The 21708-nt window shown below is 56.6% G+C and overlaps 7 protein-coding genes across 7 annotated transcripts; 4 read left to right on the top strand and 3 right to left on the bottom strand.

Moving 5' to 3' along the window:
• Window positions 1-313: 313 nt before the first annotated feature.
• Window positions 314-1594, bottom strand: PHYSODRAFT_333526 (hypothetical protein; the record flags this gene model as incomplete). The annotated part of the gene is made up of 1 exon (XM_009530713.1): window positions 314-1594. The coding sequence occupies one exon, from the start codon at window positions 1592-1594 to the stop codon at window positions 314-316; it is 1281 nt and encodes a 426-aa protein (XP_009529008.1).
• Window positions 1595-1953: 359 nt separating this feature from the next.
• On the top strand, window positions 1954-2428 carry PHYSODRAFT_546135 (hypothetical protein; the record flags this gene model as incomplete). The annotated part of the gene is made up of 1 exon (XM_009530714.1): window positions 1954-2428. A coding segment is annotated over exon 1 (447 nt), but the record flags the coding sequence as incomplete, so codon positions are not given.
• Window positions 2429-3344: 916 nt separating this feature from the next.
• Window positions 3345-5725, bottom strand: PHYSODRAFT_354764 (hypothetical protein). Its single transcript, XM_009530715.1, has one exon. The coding sequence runs from the start codon at window positions 5337-5339 to the stop codon at window positions 3888-3890; it is 1452 nt and encodes a 483-aa protein (XP_009529010.1). The 5' UTR covers window positions 5340-5725; the 3' UTR covers window positions 3345-3887.
• A 1366-nt stretch (window positions 5726-7091) lies between these two features.
• On the top strand, window positions 7092-9075 carry PHYSODRAFT_301861 (hypothetical protein; the record flags this gene model as incomplete). The annotated part of the gene is given in 5 exon segments (XM_009530716.1): window positions 7092-7211; window positions 7273-7381; window positions 7422-7727; window positions 7825-8165; window positions 8185-9075. 5 exon segments carry the CDS (start codon window positions 7092-7094, stop codon window positions 9073-9075), a joined length of 1767 nt encoding a protein of 588 aa, XP_009529011.1.
• An 823-nt stretch (window positions 9076-9898) lies between these two features.
• On the bottom strand, window positions 9899-11455 carry PHYSODRAFT_509867 (polygalacturonase; the record flags this gene model as incomplete). The annotated part of the gene is made up of 3 exons (XM_009530717.1): window positions 9899-10726; window positions 10808-10999; window positions 11270-11455. The coding sequence occupies 3 exons, from the start codon at window positions 11453-11455 to the stop codon at window positions 9899-9901; spliced, it is 1206 nt and encodes a 401-aa protein (XP_009529012.1).
• Window positions 11456-16642: 5187 nt separating this feature from the next.
• Window positions 16643-17924, top strand: PHYSODRAFT_260065 (polygalacturonase; the record flags this gene model as incomplete). Its single annotated transcript, XM_009530718.1, has 4 exons — window positions 16643-16762; window positions 16804-16992; window positions 17108-17731; window positions 17778-17924. The coding sequence occupies 4 exons, from the start codon at window positions 16643-16645 to the stop codon at window positions 17922-17924; spliced, it is 1080 nt and encodes a 359-aa protein (XP_009529013.1).
• A 522-nt stretch (window positions 17925-18446) lies between these two features.
• On the top strand, window positions 18447-19335 carry PHYSODRAFT_259114 (hypothetical protein; the record flags this gene model as incomplete). Its single annotated transcript, XM_009530719.1, has 3 exons — window positions 18447-18552; window positions 18642-18755; window positions 19034-19335. 3 exons carry the CDS (start codon window positions 18447-18449, stop codon window positions 19333-19335), a joined length of 522 nt encoding a protein of 173 aa, XP_009529014.1.
• Window positions 19336-21708: the final 2373 nt, after the last annotated feature.

The following is a 21708-nucleotide window of genomic DNA, read 5'->3' on the forward strand; positions in this document are numbered from 1 at the left end:
GTCTTCGGTGCAATTCTGCTCTGATTTATGTTTAGCTGGTCTCTCCCTAATGCTACCATCTTGCTTACCCTCCTACAACCACACGATTACTGGATTCTTGTCCCGACTTCGTCCTCCATGTGCGTCCCATCCTGGTCGATCCACGATCGGCCCCGATCGGTGATCCACGATCGACCTCGATCGGCGATCGGCGATCAACCCCCGATCGATGACTTATGCCGGTTGCCATGCGCCGCCGATCCATCACCTTCTGTCCTCGGCCATCCCAGATCCGCGAGTTCCGTCGTCGATCTGGACTTGGGTCGGCTCCGAATCACGCCGCGGTTCGAGCACGATCATCCAGAATCCGGCTTGCCACATGTCCTGCCTCACGCGCCGGCGTCATCGGACCACCTGAGATCGCCCGAAGAACTCCTTCTGATCCGTAGATCCTTGCGGCCTGTCTCTCGATCGCCGATCTCCCACGCCTCCGGTCGATCGGCCCTGCCGTCTTTCTCGGAGAACAATTCTTATTCAGCACTTCTCCACACAGCCAGCTCACGTTGCTCGACTGCAACTCGCCAGCCACCTCCCACGCATTGCCGCTGCTGCTGCTGCTCGACACGCGCTTCAGCAGCACAAAGTCGCTCCAGCGCGGGACCGACATGCTCACGCTCTTCACGTCCAGCACAGCGCCGCTCAGTAGCGCCGACGCACGGCCCAGAGCCACCGACACCGCCTGCCTCGGCGGCATCGACACGCTCTCGTTCGCAAACACCATCGTGCGCAGCTCCACGGACAAATCCAGGTCGCGACGCCGCCACGAGATTGACAGTGGACGCGCCACCTCCACCTTCTGTGCCGCGCTACGCTTGTCGCGGAACACCAGCACCACAGACCCACGGAAGACACCCGCAAACGAAGCCACCGGGACCACCTGCAGCACGCCCGCTGCAGCAGACCCATCATCCGACGAGGCGTTCCAAGCCAGCGTCGCCGCTGACACGTTCGACACGCCCACCACGCTGCCGCCAGCACGCTCTTCCACCTCCGACGAATCCCCGTCGAGGGCCAAGCCGCTCACAGAAGCGCCGAGGTCGCGCCCGTGAACTTCCACGTCCGCGGACCAGTACTCCGACCACACCGCGGCGCTGTCCAGCGACTCGCTCAGCACGTTCAATACGCTCAAAGACAGTAGCGCCGGCTCGTCCTCTCTGCTCTCCACCACCAACCGCTGCGACATCACCGCCGACGACACCAGAGAGCGAGGGTCCGGGATGCTCCGAACCACATACCACACCTCCACCACCACAGCGCGCGACGACACCGAGTCCACCAGCGTCACGTTCGTGGACACCGTCACGGTCTGCGACTTGGCGATGCGCGGCGCCAACACCACCTCGGCTGTCTTCAGCCAGCTCACGTTGCTCGACTGCAACTCGCTAGCCACCTCCCACGCATCGCCGCCGCTGCTGCTGCTCGACACGCGCTTCAGCAGCACAAAGTCGCTCCAGCGCGGGACCGACATGCTCACGTTCTTCACGTCCAGCACAGCGCCGCTCAGTAGCGCCGACGCACGGCCCAGGGCCACCGACACCGCCTGCCTCGGCGGCATCGACACGCTCTCGTTTGCAAACACGTCTGTGTTGACTGGGTCTGCTGGAATCGATACCGGCGGCTCTGGGTCTGCTGCCGTCGCACTCCCGCAACAACTCGACGCAAGCAGCGCGAAGAGCAGACCCAGGCCCCGCGCGAGCGCAAAGGCTCGGCTCGACGTCCTCCTCCTGATGCTTGTCTCCCCAGCCCGCGCGTTTCGCAGCCAGCTCCTGCGCCTCGGCAATCTTCGGCGGCTCTTCGCGTGACGATCGCAATATGCCTGCAAAAAAATTGCGGAAGAAATTACACTCGTACTTAGTAGGGACATACTGATTGCCAGTCTCTTGGTTGGCGAGCCAAAGCAAGGGCCCGCACTCGGCCAGCGTAGGAAGAGGAAGAATCGATCATGCTGTGCAGCCTCAGCGGCCAGGTGCCCGTGGAGCCCGTGGTGTCGCTCAAGTCGGGGCTCGTGTTCGAGCGGCGCCTGCTGCTCGAGTACCTGGAGCAGAACCAGCGGCGCTGCCCCGTGACGGGCGAGGAGCTGGACGCCGAGAAGGACCTGCTGGCGGTGCGCGCGGCGCCCGCCTCGGGCGGCAAGGCCGCCTCCGCCGCCGCCACGGCGCCCGCGGCGCTGAGCGCCCCCGAGGCGGCGAGCGTGCCGCAGCTGCTGGCCGCCTTCCAGAACGAGTGGGACGCCGTCATGCTCGAGACCTTCACGCTCAAGCAGCACCTGGAGCAGACGCGCCAGGAGCTGAGCCACGCGCTGTACCAGCACGACGCCGCCTGCCGCGTCATCGCGCGCCTGAACACTGAGAACGCGGCGCTCAAGGAGCGCGCCGCGCAGCTGGCCGCGGGCGAGCCGGCCGACGTGGACATGGGCGCGGGCGCCTCCCCGGACGGCGCCGCGCTCGCGCCTGAGGTGTTGGCAAACGTCGAGGCCAAGCAGAAGGAGCTGGCCAAGCGGCGCAAGGACTTCAAGAAGAAGGACGGCCCGCAGCGCGCAGCGCTGCTGAGCGGCCTCGACGGCTGGACGGCGGCCTCTAGCCACACGCTGCACGACTCGGACAAGCCCGGCGTCACGTGCGTGGCCGTGGACAGCAAGCGCCCCGCGCGCGTGGCCACGGGCGGCGTGGACAAGCACGCCAAGATCTTCGACACGGACAAGCAGCAGCTCGTGGCCACGCTCACGGGCCACGCCAAGAAGCTCAGCCACGTTGAGTTCCACCCGAGCGCCGACATGGTGCTCACGGCCTCGCACGACAAGACGGTCAAGCTCTGGACCCCGCAGGACGAGGGCTACGGCGTGGTCTACACGCTCGGCGGCTTCGACGACGCCGTCTCCAGCGCCTCCATCCACCCGACGGGCAACTACGTGCTGTCCGCCTCGCTCGACGCTACGTGGGCTATCCACGACGTGCGCCGCGGCGCGCTGCTTTCGCGCTACACACTCAACGGCGAGTTGGCCATGCCCGACGCGGCCGCCGGCAAGCCGAAGAAGGCGGCGAACGAGGCGCGCTGCGCGCGCTTCCACCCGGACGGCGGCATCTTCGGCACGGCAGCGAAGAGCAAATTGGTGCAGATGTGGGCGGTGAACTCGCTGTCGAACGTGGTCACGTTCGAGGGCCACGCCGCGCCTGTCACGGCGCTGGGCTTCTCCGAGAACGGCTACCACCTCGCGTCAGGAAGCGAGGATGGCGTGGTGAAGCTCTGGGACCTGCGCAAGGCCACCAGCTTCTTCGAGCTCGACCTGAAGAAGGAGCACCCTCAGCTCAAGCTGGGCACCATCCACTCCATCAGCTTTGATGCGAGCGGCTCGCATCTCGCCGTGGCCAGCGCGCAGGCCGTGCAGGTGCTGAAGGAAGTGAGCAAGAACAACTGGGAGGTCGTGAAGACGTTCAGCGACCACAAGGCCGCCGTCACGGGCGTCCAATTCGCGCCCGATTCGAGCTTCCTCGCTTCCACGTCCATGGACCGCTCGCTCAAGATCTACAGATAAGCGCGCGATACCAGTTCAGATGCTGATAGCCAGGTGGTCGACTCCGCAAGTCTTTGGAAGCTACACCAGCAAGACGACGCCATGGAACAAGACGACACCAAGCAATAGGCCGTCGCCGCGAAGCAGGTGAGGTAAACCCTTTTTCTAAGCTGTTTGGCTGACCAGAGTTCCTGTCAAAGCATTTCAGTCGTAGCTGTTCAACAGGTACTACCAAGAAAAAATACACACGTTGGGCTTGGCTGGATGCAAGGAGCATAACGGGCAGCAATGCCTTAGGCAAGAAGAGTGTGGCTTGTGATTAAGGAGATTCAACTCATCAACGAAAGATCGGGCCGCTGGAAGACGACGATGAAGACGGCCGCAACGCGCGCGGCAGATACCCTTGTAACACATCGGCGTGCTCGCGCAGCAGTCGCTGCTTGGCGGCCTCCACGACCTGGTGCCTGTAGTTCTCGTCCTGCTCCTGGCGCTCCCGCTCGCGGCGTTCGCGCTGCAGCTCCGCGTACACCACTTCCTGCTTGAGCGCGCGGTGCCGGGCGATCTCCTCCACGAACTGCTCGCGCTGCTTTCGGCGGAACGCTGCCAGCTCCATCTCGCGGCGCTCCTCGGAGCGGAACCTCTCCTTGAGCATCTCGTTGAAGGCCTCTTCGTCGGCGCGCTGGCGGGCGAGCAGCTCCTGCTTGAGCAGCATCTGCATCTCGTTGCTGCGCATCATCTCCTCCTTGGCGAGCTGCTTGGCCGCGATCTTCTCCTCCTCCTGCGCGCGCTTCTTCTGGAGCAGCTCCTCCTCCCAGAGCTCGTCACGCAGACGCTCGATCTCCTCTTCCTCGCGCATTTTGGCCTGGATCTCGGCCTCCACGGCGCGGAACATGGCGTCCTCCTGCGCCTTCTTGACCGCCTCGGAGGCCTTGATGTCGGCCTCGCGAGCCTCCACGCGCCGTCGGTACTCTGCGATGGCTTCGTCCTCTCTGCGCGCAGCTTCGAGTCGCTCCTGCTTCATCCTCTCGCGCTCCTGGTGAGCCTGGTCGATCATCTCGCGGGTATGTTCGCGAGCTTTCTCTCTGCGCGCGAGCTCGGCGGCGTCCTCCTCTTCGACCTGCTGCATGAGCTTCTCGATCTTGAGCCGCTCGAAGTCCGCCTCCATCTGCGCTTCGCGGCGCAGCTCTTGGCGCTGCAGCATCTGCGACTGGAGCACCTGCTTGCCCTGCTCGGCCTCGACGCGCTTCCGGAGCTCCTGGTTCTGCATCTCCACCAGGGCGCGCTGTCGGTCGTACTCCATCTGCTGCTCGATGGCGGCTTCGCGCTGCCGGTCCAGCGCCGCCAGCGTCTCGCGCTCGAGCTGCTGCGTGGCGCGCTCCTTGTTCATGTAGGCTGTCTTGAGGAACACCTCGAGCTCGCGCAACTCCTCGCTGGCCTCGCAGATGCGCTGCACCTCGCGCTCCTGCTGCTCCTGCGCCTTCTTGCTGACCTCGAGGGCATGAGCCAGCGCCTCGTTCTGCTGGCGCTCTCGAGCCGCGCGCTGCCGCTCGCTGATCTTCTTGGAGTGGGCTTCCTCCAGCATGCGCTCGGCCGAGAGCTGCGCGGCGAAGTTGGTGCGGCGCCGCGACGCCACGTTGGCGTCCGACTGGTTCTGCATGGCCTGCAACTGGTTGCCCTGCGCGAACTTGTGCAGCGCCGAGTGCTCCATCTCCTGCCGCCGGCGCTCGAGCTGGATCTTCTCCACATTGCGCGTCGTCATGCGCGTGTTCACCGGGTACGGGAACGCCATGGCCGCCGCGAGCTCCAGCAGAGCTCAAGAGGAATCGCTAGTGGAGCTCGTCGGTGGTTTCAGGGCCCAAGTGACTTCCGTTACGACACTTCGTCTCATAATAGGCGTGAACTCGCGGGGTCAGGAAAGCGTATCTCTGCAGTCGTGTGCTGTACGCGTAGGGCTAGCTCCATTGCTTCCAATGTGAAGTGAAAATTCCGAGATTCGCCCTCACGAGCTCCAAGCCAACGTTACATTAGAGAAGACGACAACCTGGGACCGATGGTCCACTCAAGAGCTGCTGCTGTCTGCTACGGCGGGTTCGAGTGCTTGGTGGGCTCACTGACCGAGCTGGACGTGGACTGACTCCGCCGCGTGCTATTCCTGCGGGACCTCCGCGGACTGCGGTTTGGCGGCATGGACGCGCTGTGCTGGTAGTAGACGATCGCGGCGGCCGTGCGGTCCTTGTCCTTCATGGTCTCCTCCTCTTTGTTGTCGGCGAAGAAGCTGAGCGTATACCCGATCAGCGTCAGCATGCAGCCGAGCTGCGCGAGCGCTCGCACCTGGTGCACCGCGATGTCTTGCTCTGCGGTAGCGACAACAAGAACGAGGTTAATTCAAGGAGAGGAGAGGAGAGAGAAGACGGACCGCTGCATGACCGCTTACCATAGTCCCAGAGCTTCGTGTACACGTCGTCCAGCCGCATCGTCGAGCTGCAGTAGTTCTCCCCAAGCTTCAGAGCAATGCACTGCGCCACAAGCACCGCAAGGTGAATGAGCACGATCCCTACGCCCACCAGGCCTCTCTCCTCGTTCTGAAACCTACCTGCTTAATGGTGAGATGTGGCGCCTCCGAGCCGTTGTAGAGCACGGGCAGGTACACGAGCACGCACATGGTGAAGAGCGCCACGCACGACAGCTCGATGAGGAAGCCGCGCTTGACGGCCTGCAGCTCGCCCAGCTTGATGCGCGAGACGCTGCGCGGGCCGTACCGGTCGGTGATGAACACGCCCGCGTCCATCTCGGAGCGCTTGACCAGGAAGATGCGGTAGTTCAGGTACGTCTGCCCCCAGCAGCAAGCAACACCACACACCCACAAGAGTCAGCAACTCTGCAGCTATAGCTCACCCCCCCCCCCCCATTTAGGCTAGGCCGTACGTTGGTGAACATGGCCACCGCCTCGCAGAGCAGGAACCCGAAGGCCGCGTTGTTGTGCAGCGTCGGCGACGCGTTGAAGGACGCGAAGACCGGCAAGCCGAAGGCCCCCACGACGCCGAAGAGGCAGCCCATGTACGACAGCGAGCACACGAGCCGCGAGACCTGTCCGTTGTCCAGGCTCTGCTGCAGGAAGCGCTGCTTGTACTCGTGGTTGAAGCTCCACGTGAGCCCCAGCAGCACGGCCACGATGTTGAGCCCGAAGAAGAGCACGTACGAGCCTGGCGGGTCTGCGTGGGGGTGACGGTTAGCAGCCTGGAGGTTATCACAAGCTGTTGGGCCAGGAGTACAGTACCGCGTCCGAGATCCGAGACGAACGGCCATGCCAGCCCGCCCACGTAGACGCGGTCGGCTCTGCAGATGGCGAACGCGATGAGCACCGTCAGCAGCGCCGTGGCGGCCGTCGCCAGCGCGGCGAAGGCCCGCAAGCGGCTCATGGAGATCCGATCCGGCGTTTGCGCCAAAGGCTGCCTGTATTTAGGTGCAGCTGCGCGAGAACCTTCTGCAAAATAAAGCGCTCGGCTCTACGTGCACCCTACTACTCGACTGGAACCAGGCCATGTCTCCATGCGAGCTTCCCTGCGTCATGAAGCTGCTATGTGCTGTGACCGACTTTGTCTTCTGCACGAACACCTTGATGTTCGTGCAGAAGACAAAGTCGGCCAGGGCACATCAAAAGGTAAGAGCTTCTAAAGGCTCACTATTCATACACTCTCAACTGGCGTGATGGTGGTTTGCAGGTTGTGGTTGTTGACGACGTAGTGGCAACGACAGCTTCTGCCAACCCGTCAATGAAAGGGCTGACGAACTCCATGGAGAACATGACGTGGCACTTCTCGGCGAGCGAAAGTAAGAGTTTTTTGTGCTATCGAGTGCGGCAAGTATCGAGTGCGGCAAGACCAGAAAGAGGCCTTCCAAGAGATTGATCGCAAGTGGGTCAAAGAGCAGCTCGAGCGGACCACGCCAGCGGCACAGCTGTCAGCGGCCATGGCTAGTGAGAGCCCGACGACAGAGGAGATGCAGCAACTGCCTCTGGACATGCAGCGTGTTCGCGAGTTCATGGTCGAGACGGGCAACGCGGTTGACGCGGAGCTGCGCGCTGATCAAGCCAAAGAGACCAAGAGAAGGAACTACATCGAGCTCACGAGCGCTCGTCGCTGTGTCGATTGCAGGGCAGATCGGAAAAGGGCGTCAGGTACGACGCACGCAGCGAGAAGAACAAGACCAAGTACCACGAGAGCAAGAACCCCAAGGTGTGCCGGGCCTGCAAGGGCTGGAAGCCTCCTGACAAGCACCTGGTGTGCGCGGCATGTCGAGCGAAGAACGTAGCGGACAGAAGGGAAGTGGTGAGCTCGCAAGCGCCCGGCATGTGCTACGTGTGCTGCAAGGAACCCTGCGCGGTCAAGCCGAACGGGAAGGCCTGTATGCCTGCTGTAAGGAGTGCCACAAGAAAAAAATGGACTGTCAGCGGAAGCACGCAGCCGAGCGTGTCGCCAAGAGCTTGAGCGCAGGTCGTCGGTGTCGGGCAGAACTGCAAAAGAAACATGTAACCTTCGAGGGTGGATGGTCAAGTGCAGTTCGTCCCGATGTTGCGTTGAACGGCACGCTGGCGCTAGCTGGAGAGTGTTATACTGTAGATCACTTTGCCACAGAACTCGCGGCAGCGACACCTCCGCTTCATGCAGAACCGGAAGCTCATTACGAAATTTTCGTTCAAGTCTGCGTGCATTCACGCACTTCCGCTTTCGCCGCCTTCCCCGCAAGCCAACATGCAGTCCAGCCGTGCTCCACACCAAGGCCTACAAGCCCCACCCCAGCTCAGCCAAGCTCAAGAGCAAGAGCTATGCCGCCAGCGTGACGCGGAGCCCGAGTGGAGCCTGATCAGGCTGACGGGGTGGGCTCTTTTCGAGTTCGATGTCGACATCGACACCGCCTTCGTCAACGCCGTCGTGGAGCGACACGCTGAGGCTCAGCGGGCGGCCAGGGCTGCGCGTGACATCGAGGAGGAGGAGATGGAGAGTTTCAAGCACGCGCTCAAGGCGGAGATCGCGGCCGACTTCGAGCAGCTCAGGATCCGACTCGAGTGCTTGGACTGCGGTGTGAAGGACGACCTGACGGAGGAAATGCTCGAGGCTGTGAAGGACACGGAGGAGCGCCTGACTACCAGGTTCAAGACGGAGTTGGACGCATTCTTATACACCTTTGACGGGTACGTGCACGAGCGCTGCAGCAAGTTGGAGGCCAAGGTCGACGCGAACGCGGCTGAGCTGGAGAAGATGAAGAAGTATCTGGACCAGGTCCACGCCGCGCTGGTTGGCGCTCAAGGATCGCTCAATAACGTCATGGAAACCGTGATGGCCAACGCAACGACCGGGAGGTCCCGGAACGAGACGGTGACCGACAAACCATCCTCGCTACCACCGGCTCAAGCGGTGCCTGTGGAGTCGCAGGACCGCCGCGCCAACGCGAACCACCGGCGACAACGACACCCTCCGCAGCAGCGCAGACACCCCCGCACCAGCAGCAATACCCCCCAGCAGTGACACTCCATGAATTGACACGTAGCTTGGGGCGAATGCTGATGCAGTGCGTATCCAGTGTCACTCAGTGAGTCGTTAGCCGTACGGAATCGACATGCACGCAGTAGTATTATTTTTTCCTTAAATAATATTAATGCCTTTGTCAGCAGGTCATCTAGGCGTCTACTGCATTTAGACACAAGCTCGTTGACGAACCAATCGACATGAACGAACTGCTTCGTACTGTGTCCACGCTGATGCTTTCGTAGGCAGGCACACATGCTACTTTTCGATCACTCTTTGAAGGCACAAGTACACGTATGCTTACGACTTCACTCTCACGACGCAAGAGTCGACACTCGCGTGAAGTTTGCCTGCAATTGAACTACTACATCAACGGGGTCTGGCGGCTCACGCAGAGGTGCTTGGGAAAACTCATTCCTTGGACTCGCAAGCCACCCCGCTAAGATCCCTGGAAGTGAACCTGCGCTCGCTGGCGTTCACACTAACCAGGCGCTGAGTAGTATTCAGCTCTCCCCACGACCCAAGCGAAACTGCGAAGCTTTTGGAGGATGTACGAAGGGAAAATAAAAAACAAAAACTGAAGTCTGCATGAATCGATAGTTTTCAAGTAAAATTTCCGAGGCGCTCTGGTTTTCCGTAGGGACCTCGAGTATATGCGCTACTGTAGACCTCTCAGAAGGATAGCTGCAGCGGCAAGTGGTTGACTTTGTGAAGCATAGTTGCATTTAGCTCTTACGTAATTAAGATCTATCGAGCTTTGACTTCACATCGATTCGACATCGAGTGTGTATATACGGCAACATGATTAACGCGGACACTGCACTTAACACTGCACATTGCTCGGCTCGCCCGTGCAGTTGCCAATGTTGGTGGTGTTCACCGCGATGTTGGTGAAGGTCCAGTCCGACACCACGTCCGGGTTCGTGAAAATGTTGTACAGGTTCGTGGCCGTGCCGAAGAGGCCGTCGACCTTGATGTTAGTGATCTTGACCAAGCTGGACGGGATGCGCGAGTACCCGCCCTTGGTCTTGTTGTAGTCCGAGCGCATGACGATGGCGTGCTTGACGTTCACCAGCTTGTTGTTCGTGTACGTGACGTTGGTGACCAGCCCCTTCATGCCGATGATCGTCTTGATGCGTATGCCGTTGTCGTTGTTGACGATCGTGTTGTCCTTGACCAGGAGACCGGACACAGTGCTGTTGATGTTCTCCTCCTTGGCCCCCAGAGAGCCGATGGAGATGCCGTGGCCGCCGCTGCAGTAGTTCTCGCTGAAGATCGTGTTGCTGCTCGACTGCATGGCGAGGCAGTCGTCCTGGTTGTACACGCGGTTCCGGGTGATGGTGACGTGGTTGTTCCTGCTCAGGTCGAAGCCGTCCGTGTTCTTGGCCGAGCCGTTGCCGGCGCGGGAGTCGATGGTCAGGCCGGAGATAGTCGTGTAGTTCGAGCTGAGGATGCTGAAGGTGCGGAACGGCATGTTCTTGATGGTGAAGCCCGACAGCGTCGAGTTGACCACCTGGCTGAGGCGGAAGAACACGGGGCGCGTGATGTTCTGGCCCTGCGGCCAGTACCACTGGCCTTGACCCTCCAGCGTGCCGGGGCCGGTGACCGTGAGGTCTTTACCCTTCAGCTTGATAAGAGGACCTTCCCATTTCTACATAGGTGGCAGCAGCACGATCAAGTTAGAATTGGAACGATAAATCTCTTCATGAGTTGAATGCAGGACCCGTCGTACCTTGGGGCCGAAAGTCGTGGTTCCCTGGAACTTGATGTTGGTGCCGGCCGTGACGTTGGTGAGGTCCAGCATCACGCCAGCAGGCACCGACAGCGAGTCGATGAGGATGCTGCTGCAGTGCGTGACGTTCGTGCCCGCAACGTAGGTGCCGGTCAGCGTGCACGATGAGTCATCCAGCGCTGAGTTATCCTGCTGCGTAGGTCCGTTCTGCTCGGCCTGGTTGGCTTGGCTGGCGTCGTTCTGCTCCGCCTGGTTAGCCTGACTGGCACCATTTTGCTCGGCCTGGTTGGCCTGACTGGCACCGTTCTGCTGCGTCTGGTCGTTTTGGTTGGCCTGGCTGGCGTCGCTCTGCTGCACTTGGTCGTTCTGGTTGGCCTGGCTGGCGTCGTTCTGCTCCGTTTGGTCCGCCTGGTTGGCATCGTCCTGCTTCTCTTGGTCGTCGCTCTGCTCCTCCTGGTCCACTTGCTTGGCGTCGTTCTGCTCCTCTTGGTCCTCTTGGTTCTGCGAGCCCTGGCTGTAGGGGGACACCTGACCGACTTGGCTGGCCTCAGTCTGCAGGCTGACTTCGTTCTGGTTGATCAGGTCCAGGCCGTAGGCGGCGGCCACGAAAAGGGCGAGCGCAGCCAAAGTAGGCGTGAAGAGCTTCATGGCTGCTGTTGTCGCTTGCTGGAGGCTGTGTAAGCAGGAGGAGGCGAGTTTAGGAATGAGTCCCGGATGAGAGCCTGTGAAGTGAGCCCGACACAGTGCCATAGGTACAAAAAGGCAGATGCACAACATTACCCAGCAGATCATTGATTATTTCTCGGTGGTAGCATGCAACTGTATAAAACGGTTGTACTGTCGCAGTTGTGGACAGTCTGGGGAAGACAATCTGGACCAACGTCACTCGCCTGCTTTCCGCATGGTGGCAGTGTTGCACAGCAAATCGTGCTAAATTTGTGGCCTGGAAATCACTGGAGATGAGGACCAATTCTTGAAGCAGCGCTGTCCGACTCGGACACTGAGAACACGCCCGCCACAAGTCGTTAATACATGAGTCAAGCCTTCATGTGGTCTTGTGAACCAAAGACTTCTGACTGGGGTCCTTCGTGGATGCGCGTTGTGCTGGATGACGCGTTGCTTTGTCATCGAATAAATCAACGTAAGAACTATAAAATTAAGCTAAATCAACTCTTGCAGATTTTATTCAAAGATTAATCTGAGGATGTGACTCCGGATTTTACAGCGGAATTACATTGCAATACACAGATTGAGTGAACAGCTCTTGACGAACATAAACGTATTGCATTTGTGCATGCCGAGCAAACATATGAGCCCTCTGACGTACACAGTCTTTCCGGGAGGGGGTGAAAGAGGGCCAACGGAGGTGAGCGGTTGCGAGATCTTTTATCGCAGGAGCGCAGCGACTGCCTTTGCGGAGCGGAGCGGAGCAAAGTACCCCCGCTGGGTTTCATCCGTCCTGCACCAGATCGTCACGTTGTAGGGTGATGGGCTTCTAAGCTTTGTAGTAATATTAGCCAAATCAGACTGTGTACGTAGCCTCTTTCCCCTAAACTTACCTCAACACGACGACCTTCACTTGGTCTCGTGTCGGGACGACGAGAGCGACTCCTTTTCACAGACTGAATAGATCATCTGCCAAATTGTCATGATTCAAAAGGTTTTACATCTACACAACTGTAGCGCTGTTTTAGTATAAAAATACTTCAAAATATGGTCAACCTCGATACGGAAGTGTGAGCTCTCACCCCTGATGATAAAGGAAGTCCCTGGAAGCATAGTGCTCGCACTAACACTAACAGCATAGTTAACATTAGTGGCTAATATGTTTGCAGAGTAAGACGCTTTTTTACTTCGAAGTACGTTTTTTGTATTTTAATTTATTATAATAACCCTTCATTTTGAAGCTCTTTTTAGTTGCCGAAAGCTTACTGGAACAGAAGTCCTTCTTCCCTACACCAACAGGTATCTTCATAACTAAAAATTATTCATATAACTTACCAGATTACTCTGGCTACGCCGTGGTGCGCACGTGAAATATGGATTCGAGAACCTGTATCACTTCGCTGGACTTGCCATTAAACTGAACGCTAGTGATAGAGCAGCAAATATACAAACGCGTTTACAATGAATTAGTGCAATGAGAAAACCAATTACATGTTTACGTACTACACTGTTTATACATTGATCTGCGTGAATGTGTGCATATAATTGTCGCGAGTCAAATGGGTCGGGCACGGTCGCCGCCGTGGGTAGCGAGGCACGAACGGTTGAGGAGGATTAGACGGACAACCAGAAGCAGCTAAGCACGGTTCAATATGCAAAGCGTTCTGACTTGTTTAGACCCAAAGCAAATTCGCGACTGTCCTTACTAACCTGGCTCGGAGCGCTCGCTTTGCGCTCTCTCGCTAAGTCCGCTGCCGGCACGCTTGCCGACTTCAACTGCTCCATCTCGCCCTTGGCTACACTTTATCCCTTCGTCCTTGGCTCGCATCGGACGCTTGGCCCGAGCCACGCCGACCGCCGTGACATCCGTCCTGCTCCTCACGTCGGCGCGCGTTCGGCGCATGCGCCACTGCTTCCATGGCGGCTGGGCACGCCGCGGGCCACCAGTTAGCCTGCTCGTACCGAATGAGATCTGACACAGCAGCACCCAGTTGCGATGACTGCTCGTCTCGCCCCCGTTCGCCCAGTTGTTCTCTCCCATGAAGGTCGCATATGGGACGGGGCGCCGAGGCCAACGGCCCCAACCGTTCACAACTCGGTCGGCCACCGTTCCACCGTTCTCACTCGTGACATCCTCCCCGACCAAAACCTCGACGTCCTCGTCGAGCTGTCCAAACGCCCATGTCTTCTTATCGTCACGAGACGCTCGAGTCACAGCCCATCACTCTCACCGCAGTTCACCCGTAGCCACCGGTAACACCACCACACACGCCTAGAGACGCCGTCCGCGAGTACCATGACGCTCACCAATCCGCACAGCGTTGCTCGATACAATCTCTGCAGCGATCACCAAACTTCCAACTCAGTCAAACACTGTAATAGGGACGCTTCCTCCACCGTTGTCTTCCTTCTGCTCACTCCTTGCGTCCCTCTTCAATTTCAAATTCAAACACGCAGACCGTTTTTTTCACCGTTCCGTTCGTGAGTTCTTGCCAGCAGTTCACCGTCCGCTCTCCACCGTTCTTCGGTGCTGAAACGCTCCCTCCATCGACTCTGCTTCCGCTTCAGCAGGTCGTCATTCACCCCTTCATGCCCTTCGACCGTAGCTATTTGCCCTGTCCAGCTCGCTCGCTCACAGCAATACAACTTCTCGCTCTCAAGATCTTCTGCACAAGCGACGTCACAGTAGACCGATTCTTCACCGCACCGTGCGATCGTACACTCCTCCTGGACACCGGCGCTTCACACGGTTGACCGTGCCCTCCAACTCGCTTCGCTGTGGAGCGCGACCAGGCAGCGCTCCCTGACCAAAGCCATTGAACACTCTCGAGACATAGTCCTCCGGGCGTCGAGTCCCTGCTGACACGCAAACTCAAGCCGTATAGACCGATCACTTCATCGCAGCCTCACTGTTGAACCGTTCGCCTTCGACCGTCGTTGTTTTTCACCCGGAAGTGAAGCACCGTTCAGAATGACCGTCAACGGACCTCCCTCGTAGTCACTGCTCGCCGACCGTACAAACCGCATCCGTCGTTCAAATGAAAGCTCTTCGACGGTACAAACCCCATCGCTTGACCGTACTGGTCACGCCTCGACCGTCTCAACTTCATCGCTCGACCGTCTCAACTTCATCACTCGACCGTCTCAACTTCATCGCTCGACCGTACTGACCGCTCCCCGACCGGGACTGAAGCACACCTCACTCTGATTACACCGGATCACGCTCTGAGACGTTTCTAGTCGATAACACAGCCTCACAACCGAGTCGCACCAGGCCCTTGGACCTTGACCACACCGAACTACCATGCTCGCACCGGTTTGTCTCTCTCAAGAGGCACCGCGCACCAGCTCTCGATCACTGGGATCGCCTCAACCTGAACCCAACCGTCCTTGCTCAAGCAATTCACCAACTCGCAACCGTAGACCAGTTCAGAACTCCTTCCTGCTATTACTCCATGATCCCCACTGATGACCGTCTTGCTTCCCAAAGGCACAAAGTTCACCATAGCCCATTTCTCGTCGTCTTTTGTGAAATAAAATGCGGGCTTGGCGTCACCGACAAGTAACGTTACTGGCGAATTATTTAAAGTTTGAAAAATCATTTGGTGTTTCATGACTTACGCGCAGGGATTGACAGTAACACGATTTTCTTCTGAATTACCATAGTAATATACTAGTGGAAGATAACAGGATACTAAAGTACTAGTATCATCGAGCCCGATATCTCGACTACTATATTATTATTAATACATTATTATCTATTACTTCATAGTAATTTCGATGGTCGACACACAAGGTCGGATTCTTCGGGCATAAATTTTCTTTTACGAGCATCAGTTCAATCTTGTTTTCAGAGCTGACGTGGGGATCGTGGGGTCGGTCGAACCGCTGCCAAATTGTCAGTGGCAATCCGCAGCTCAAGCTTGTTGGTCCCCGTTACTAGAGCCGACGATTGGATCGTGTACTCGTACAGCTTGTATAACGGGATGCTCCTGCTCTAAGTAAAAACCAACACCTGAAGTCACTTTAGATCCGTTTAATCGATTCATATTTGCTCCCCGTACAAACCGTGTAAGACGGGGATCATTTATTCGAGGCGATAATGAGTACGCGCCGCCAATAACCAGGTAGATAGCGTTCTTGAGCCATTCAGTAGGTCGAGGCTATGTAGCTGTAGGCGGGACCGACACGAGCAAAGCCGGTCTGGCCGCCAAATGTTTTGCTCGTGTTACAATTTTGTGTACGACAGTGGCCCCGGACGTCAAAATATTTCCCTCTGCACTAAATCGACGAGAGTGGGCATGCGGCCAGACATCCCTGGAAGCGGAAAGATTGCCACACGCCTCTAAATTTCTTCTAGTGGGAGGCAGTAGTCAGTATTAGTAAATGTGGCCGATCTGAGTTACTAATTACTGCAGTGGTATTAGTTGGCTCCTCGTCCCAAAATAATAGCTACTATAGTATTTAGAGCATCATTTTAATAGTGGTATCAGCGGAATAGTAGTTCAAGACAAATTACTGTAACTGCAGCCTTGTGCTGTTAGTTGAGACAGTCCTCGCTTCAAGCATTTTACATGTAAGGCCCAGTCTTGTATCTAGCGGGATGGGACCAATCAGAGCTCTTTGTTGCGGGTCGAAGCGGGACGCTTTAGGGACGACACCCCCTCTTGTCCCGCTGGGATGTTGTGTGGCGCGGGCCGCGGGATACATAAAATTGAAAGGCAAATGTATCGGACTGCATCTCTAACACACTGCCAGAGTGCCGGAGGTCCTGGCAATAACCGAACTCGTCCCAATCTCTTCCCGCGATTGCGGGGAGATATAAGACTGGGCCTAAGTGTCGAGCTGTTGCTATCCTTTTGAGCCTCTGGAAAAACTTATAGCCACTAATTTACGTGTACTGTAGCACGATTTGCCGTAGGCCATGTGGAAAGCAGGCGAGTGGCGCTAGCTCGAACACATGAAGGTTACTGGCAGAGGATTTCCGCTGTTCATTGAACGACGACGACCAATGAGTTTTGAGTCAGGGAGGGAGATCGGTGATGTGTTTGTTGAAGCATGAATTCATTGAATACAGCGGCGTTACATGGTCTCCCAATGGTGTATGTTCTCAAGGTTACCCGTCTCATTCTCCAACTTGCTCCCAAGTGAACACACCAAGACCTCTCGATGAAGATCTTCACGCACTCTTTCACTGTCCTCGCCCTTCTCGTTGCTGCCACCAACGGGTTGGACTTGGTTACCCAGAACGACGTAACCCAGGAGTCCCAGGCAAGTCAAGTCGGCCAGGTGTCCCCCTACAGCCAGGCCGCGAAGACTCGCCGAACCAGGCGAACCCCGTGCAGCAGAGCGGCGCTAGCCAGGCTGCTGACAGCTCGCCGAAGCAGTCAGGTCACGTGCAGGAAGACTCTTGCACTCTGACCGGCAACTACATCCAAGGAACAAACGTCTCGCACTGCGAAACTATTGTGATCGATTCGCTGTCGGTGCCTGCTGGCGTCACACTCGACCTGACCAACGTGACCACTGGCGCTCACATCAAGTTCAAGGGAACCACCAAAAGATAGGGAGATTTTTTCTCCTCAGATTTATGACGTTTTCTAACTCGAAGTGATGCTTCTTGTTCTGTTATAGCTGTGGGGTGGTCCGCTCCTAAAGCTGAAGGGTACCAGCCTCTCCGTCACTGGTCCCGGTACGCTGGACGGCCAAGGCGTCTGGTACTGGCCTCAGGGCCAGAAGGTCACCAAGCCGGTCTTCTTCAAGCTGAACAGGGTTAGCAACTCGACTCTCTCCGGTTTTACCATCAAGAACTCGCCCTTCCGTACGTTCAGCATCGGCAACTCGAACTACACGACGCTCACCCGTCTCACCCTGAACTCTACGGCTGGCAACGGTGTCGCCAAGAACACGGACGGCTTCGATTTGAGCCGAAACGACCACATCACGATCACGGGCAATAAGATCTTCAACCAGGACGACTGCCTCGCTATGCAGTGCAGCACCAACACGCTCTTCAGCCGAAACTACTGTAGCGGTGGCCATGGCATTTCCATCGGGTCGCTTGGTGGCGACAAGGTGGACGACTCTGACACTGTTACCGGTCTCTTGGTGAAGGACAACACTATCGTCAACAGCGATAACGGTATCCGTATCAAGACCATCACAGGCTTGACCGGATTGGTCAAGGATATTGCCTACCTTAACAACAAGGTTGTCAACGTCGAGAACGCCATCGGACTACAACAGAACCAAGGGCGGGTACTCGGGCGTCCCCGACAGTATGGCGAACATAACCAACATCAAGACCCAGGGTCTCTCCGGTTCTGCCATGAGCCTCTACGACATCGTGGCGAACCCGGACGCTGTGTCCAACTGGTCCTTCACCAAAATCGTGGTGAATGCCACAAACCGTGGAAACTGCACGGGCGAGCCGATCACCGTGAAGTGCTAACTGCGACGCGTTCGTTCGTCGGAGACCAAGCACGGGTCAACAGTGTGCTTGTGCCGTATATCAAATAAATGTTCTTGCCTAATTGGCGTCTACACCGCTTATTACAATATAGAGGCAACCAACGGCGGAGAGACGCGCAAGCAGGGATTGCCAGGGATGGGTAGCAAAAAACCAATCCGATTCGATTGATTGGATCGAGACGGATCGTGATCGCATTTAATCGGATTGGCTGATTTGTAGATCAATCGGATTGGATCGGATCGAGTCGACAAAGAAGCATCGACATAGCTGACGAAACACGGACTCATTGGTTAAAATTGGGGTGATATTGCCCCTCGCAGATGTGATGCTATCAATAGTCGATATCACAAAACAAAAACGAAGAGGCCTCCCGCTTCTCGCCACACTTGCGACTGGCCCTCGCAAGTTGCGAGGCCGGCAACACCCAGAAGGGCGTTGAGGTGTTCCAATGCCCCAAGGCGACCAACATCTGCAAAGAACCCCGAGCCGATGCTGGACGGCATGTCGCTGTACGACGCGGCCTGCAGTTTCACCAACCGGAACGGCACGCCGCAGCCCATTCCGACCAACGCCAATGCCATCTTCTCTCACGGTCTCATCCACACAGGTTCGTGCGAGTTCTGACTCGGCGACAAGAAGTTGCTGTACGCCGACGATTGCTACAGCGAGTACAGCCACTTGAACGTCAACGTCAAGACCGAGTCCTCCATCGACTACTTGTGCGAGAACGGCGGTTGCAAGATGATGCGCGCTTCTGCTCGATCGGCTGTCAGACGCTTGACGACACGAAGACCGTGTGGCAGACTTACAGTACGTTGGTTGCCACTTTGTGTATGTGGTGGTGTGTGTGTGAATAGCTGAGCTAACGGGCTTTTGTGTCGCTGAATGCGCTCTACTGGCGAGCCAGCCTTGCGCTGCGGATTGCGTCATTGCTGGTCAAGTGAAAGCGTCACGCTTTAACGTGCCGCCTTCGAGCAGGTTCTGGACAAGCTTAACTGCAACATGTGAGAACCAGCGTTGCAGCTCGTGCAACAGTCGATTCTCGGTGGGCGTAGCAATGCGCGAGCGAGATCCGCTACCCGCCACAGCTCCGACGGCCAAGACGACCCTGTACAAGGTCCGTGCCAGGGGCACCGACGTCTCCGTCCGCGTGCCAATCACACGTCACGGCTCCACGAACCAGGCGCTTGCGCTCAAGTGCATGCCCAAGGCTCTGATCGTTGAGAACTACCTGCAGAAGAACGTCATCTACGAGAAGGGCATCATCGCCGAGTGCGACCGCCCGATTACCTTCAAGCTGCGCGAGATGTACCAGGAAGCCAACCAAGCAAGTGGAAAAGTCACCTCAGCCATTGGCATTGTCCGCAGAGGAGACAGGTGGGTCGTATAGGAGGATCTCGAGGAGCTGTAGGAATGTTTTGCTTCCAAAGTGCAGTTTTGTCAATCAATGGATATCATTACGTTCTCGTTTCAGAAAAAAAAGTTTGTAAAGTGGTTGCAAGTCTGCACAGAAGCGATTTGGCCTGTTGTTCGGGATTCTTGTGTTAAGCCTTTCGTAGGCGTGCTGGGCACGAATGACGCAGGTGTATGGAAGTTGACAAAAATGTCATCAGTTTTGGTATGTTGCAGAGGAATATAGATGATGGCTTTTACATTGCGGAGAGTGCGCTGATTGTGCGGAAGCCAGTAAAATTGGAAATGGAGGGATCAAGAATAATTGAAGAAACTGGGCGCGTTCGAGTTGCAAGCAAACGCATTTGTGTACTCTCAGAGCACGCTACGATAACAATTTGCGACTCAGTGGACTCGGGACAACCTCGAGACTTGCATGTGCTTTGAATAGGGCTGGTCAAGCGCAAGACCTTGCCACTAATTGATTAACGACACGAAAACCAGTCGACTCGAGTCGACAAGACATGAATTCGCTGATATCGCGAAGCAAATACGCTCATTTTCGTGAGCACAACCCGGCTTGAAGCTGCAAATTCCGTGGTCAAAAGTCCAACGCGAGAGTTTACGGTTCGAAATTATCGCATCGCCACCACAAACAAACATAATCACCAGGAGATAGCCGTATAGTTCGCCAATAACCAGAAAACAATACAAGATTTTCAAAATCTAATGCAGCTGATGCAAATACAGACAAACTGGAAGCCACAAAATACCAAGCACCAGCTACCCGGTTCTCTCTGTTGCTGGGAAATCCTACAGGTAATGATGACCGCCATAAATTAATTGTCTTTGCTCGCAAGAAATAGCTCGCAGTCTCAGCGAGGAACCACTACCTAATCGCCCCACTGCTCGTTTTCCGCGATTTTCCACTTTCAGCTTGTTGAGACGGCGACCCGCTCATATTCGCCCTGAAACACGTTGAGGGCACCATCACTTCGACATCACCGAAAGAATTGAGTTGTCGTGCTCTGCTGCGTACTTGACATTCAATACGGCGTCAATGTGCCGGTATCGATGAAGTCGTAGGACATGCGCAAGATTGTCATTTCTAGCGACGCAACCAACGTGCAGTCGCTTAAAATTTGCATTTCGCGTCGCCACACCCTCCTGCGTCACTACATTTCGCACGAAACAACAGCCAGATAGGCTTTGAGTCCGACAACCGCATTTCGGTAGCGATATCTGCGTTGAAAACATTGTTAACCTGCCTGGATAAGCAGACATGTTTGACAACAGTGGCCCCGCCACTTTGAAATCGCACACAATCGGGAACAGTTCCGCCTCGTTTCCCCTAGTCGTTGCCCCTCTTCAGTCGCAAAATTATCAGGCAACGCTCCGCCTCTGCGGAGACTCTCGAGCAGCGCTTCGCATCCCTGATTCAGACCCCATGGAGTGATAAATTGGAGCTGCGCTTCGCCTCGTTTCGATTGGAGATACACACCTTCGAACCACTTCAAATTGCGGCAGCACTTCGCCTCGTTGCGTCGGGTGTCCAGGTGCTAAATTATCGGACAGCGCTTCACCTCGTTGCGATTGAGCAATTGGAGATGGCTCCTCCTTGTTTCGTTAGAGTGACCGCCTCACAGAAGTTGTGGTGGTTTGAGCAGCGCTTCGCCTCGTTTTCCAAGGCTTCGAGTGCGGTGTAACTTCACAGCGGCACGATTATCCGCTTGTCTCTGTGCGCCATGTGAGCGAGTGCATCATACCACGCGATGTCGATACATGCTCTTCGAGCTCGTCCAAGGCGGCGAGCCAGACTTCGTTTGAGATGATTCTGCGCAAAAATGGTATTGTGTTCCTAGAGTGCAACGCGGTTGCTTTACAAAAGCTTACCACATATCAAGTTGCAGCAGAAGCGCTATGTACTCGTCATTAATGCAACGAGCTCATCAAAGGCGAATTGGATCGATAGCATTATGAACGATTGCGACTCTTACAGACTTAAAGCCACTGCGACCACCAACACACTAGCTCTCAGTCCAATTAATGTCTACTGGTTCAGTATGGACATCACCCGAGGTAAGGTTGAAGGCAAGAAAATGCTGCAGCTCCATGATCGCTGTAACAGCATCGTCAGCAAGTCGAGCTCGTCGAGGCGTAATCGTCGTTCCAGATGCAGAGAATGCTTCCTCGCTAGGCACCGAAGTAGCCATCACAGCTAGTAATCGCGCGCCATCATCTGAATTCGAGGAAATGATGCAGCTTCGTGCTTCATCCAGTTGCACACAGCTCGACTGCCTGTCTTCAGGTTCATGGACTTATCCTTGTGGTCAAGCCAGCGAGACAACTCACTTGAAAATGACTCACCGCT

Source organism: Phytophthora sojae (assembly GCF_000149755.1).
Source record: "Phytophthora sojae unplaced genomic scaffold PHYSOscaffold_5, whole genome shotgun sequence".
In the NCBI taxonomy this organism is placed as follows: Eukaryota; Oomycota; class Peronosporomycetes; order Peronosporales; family Peronosporaceae; genus Phytophthora; species Phytophthora sojae.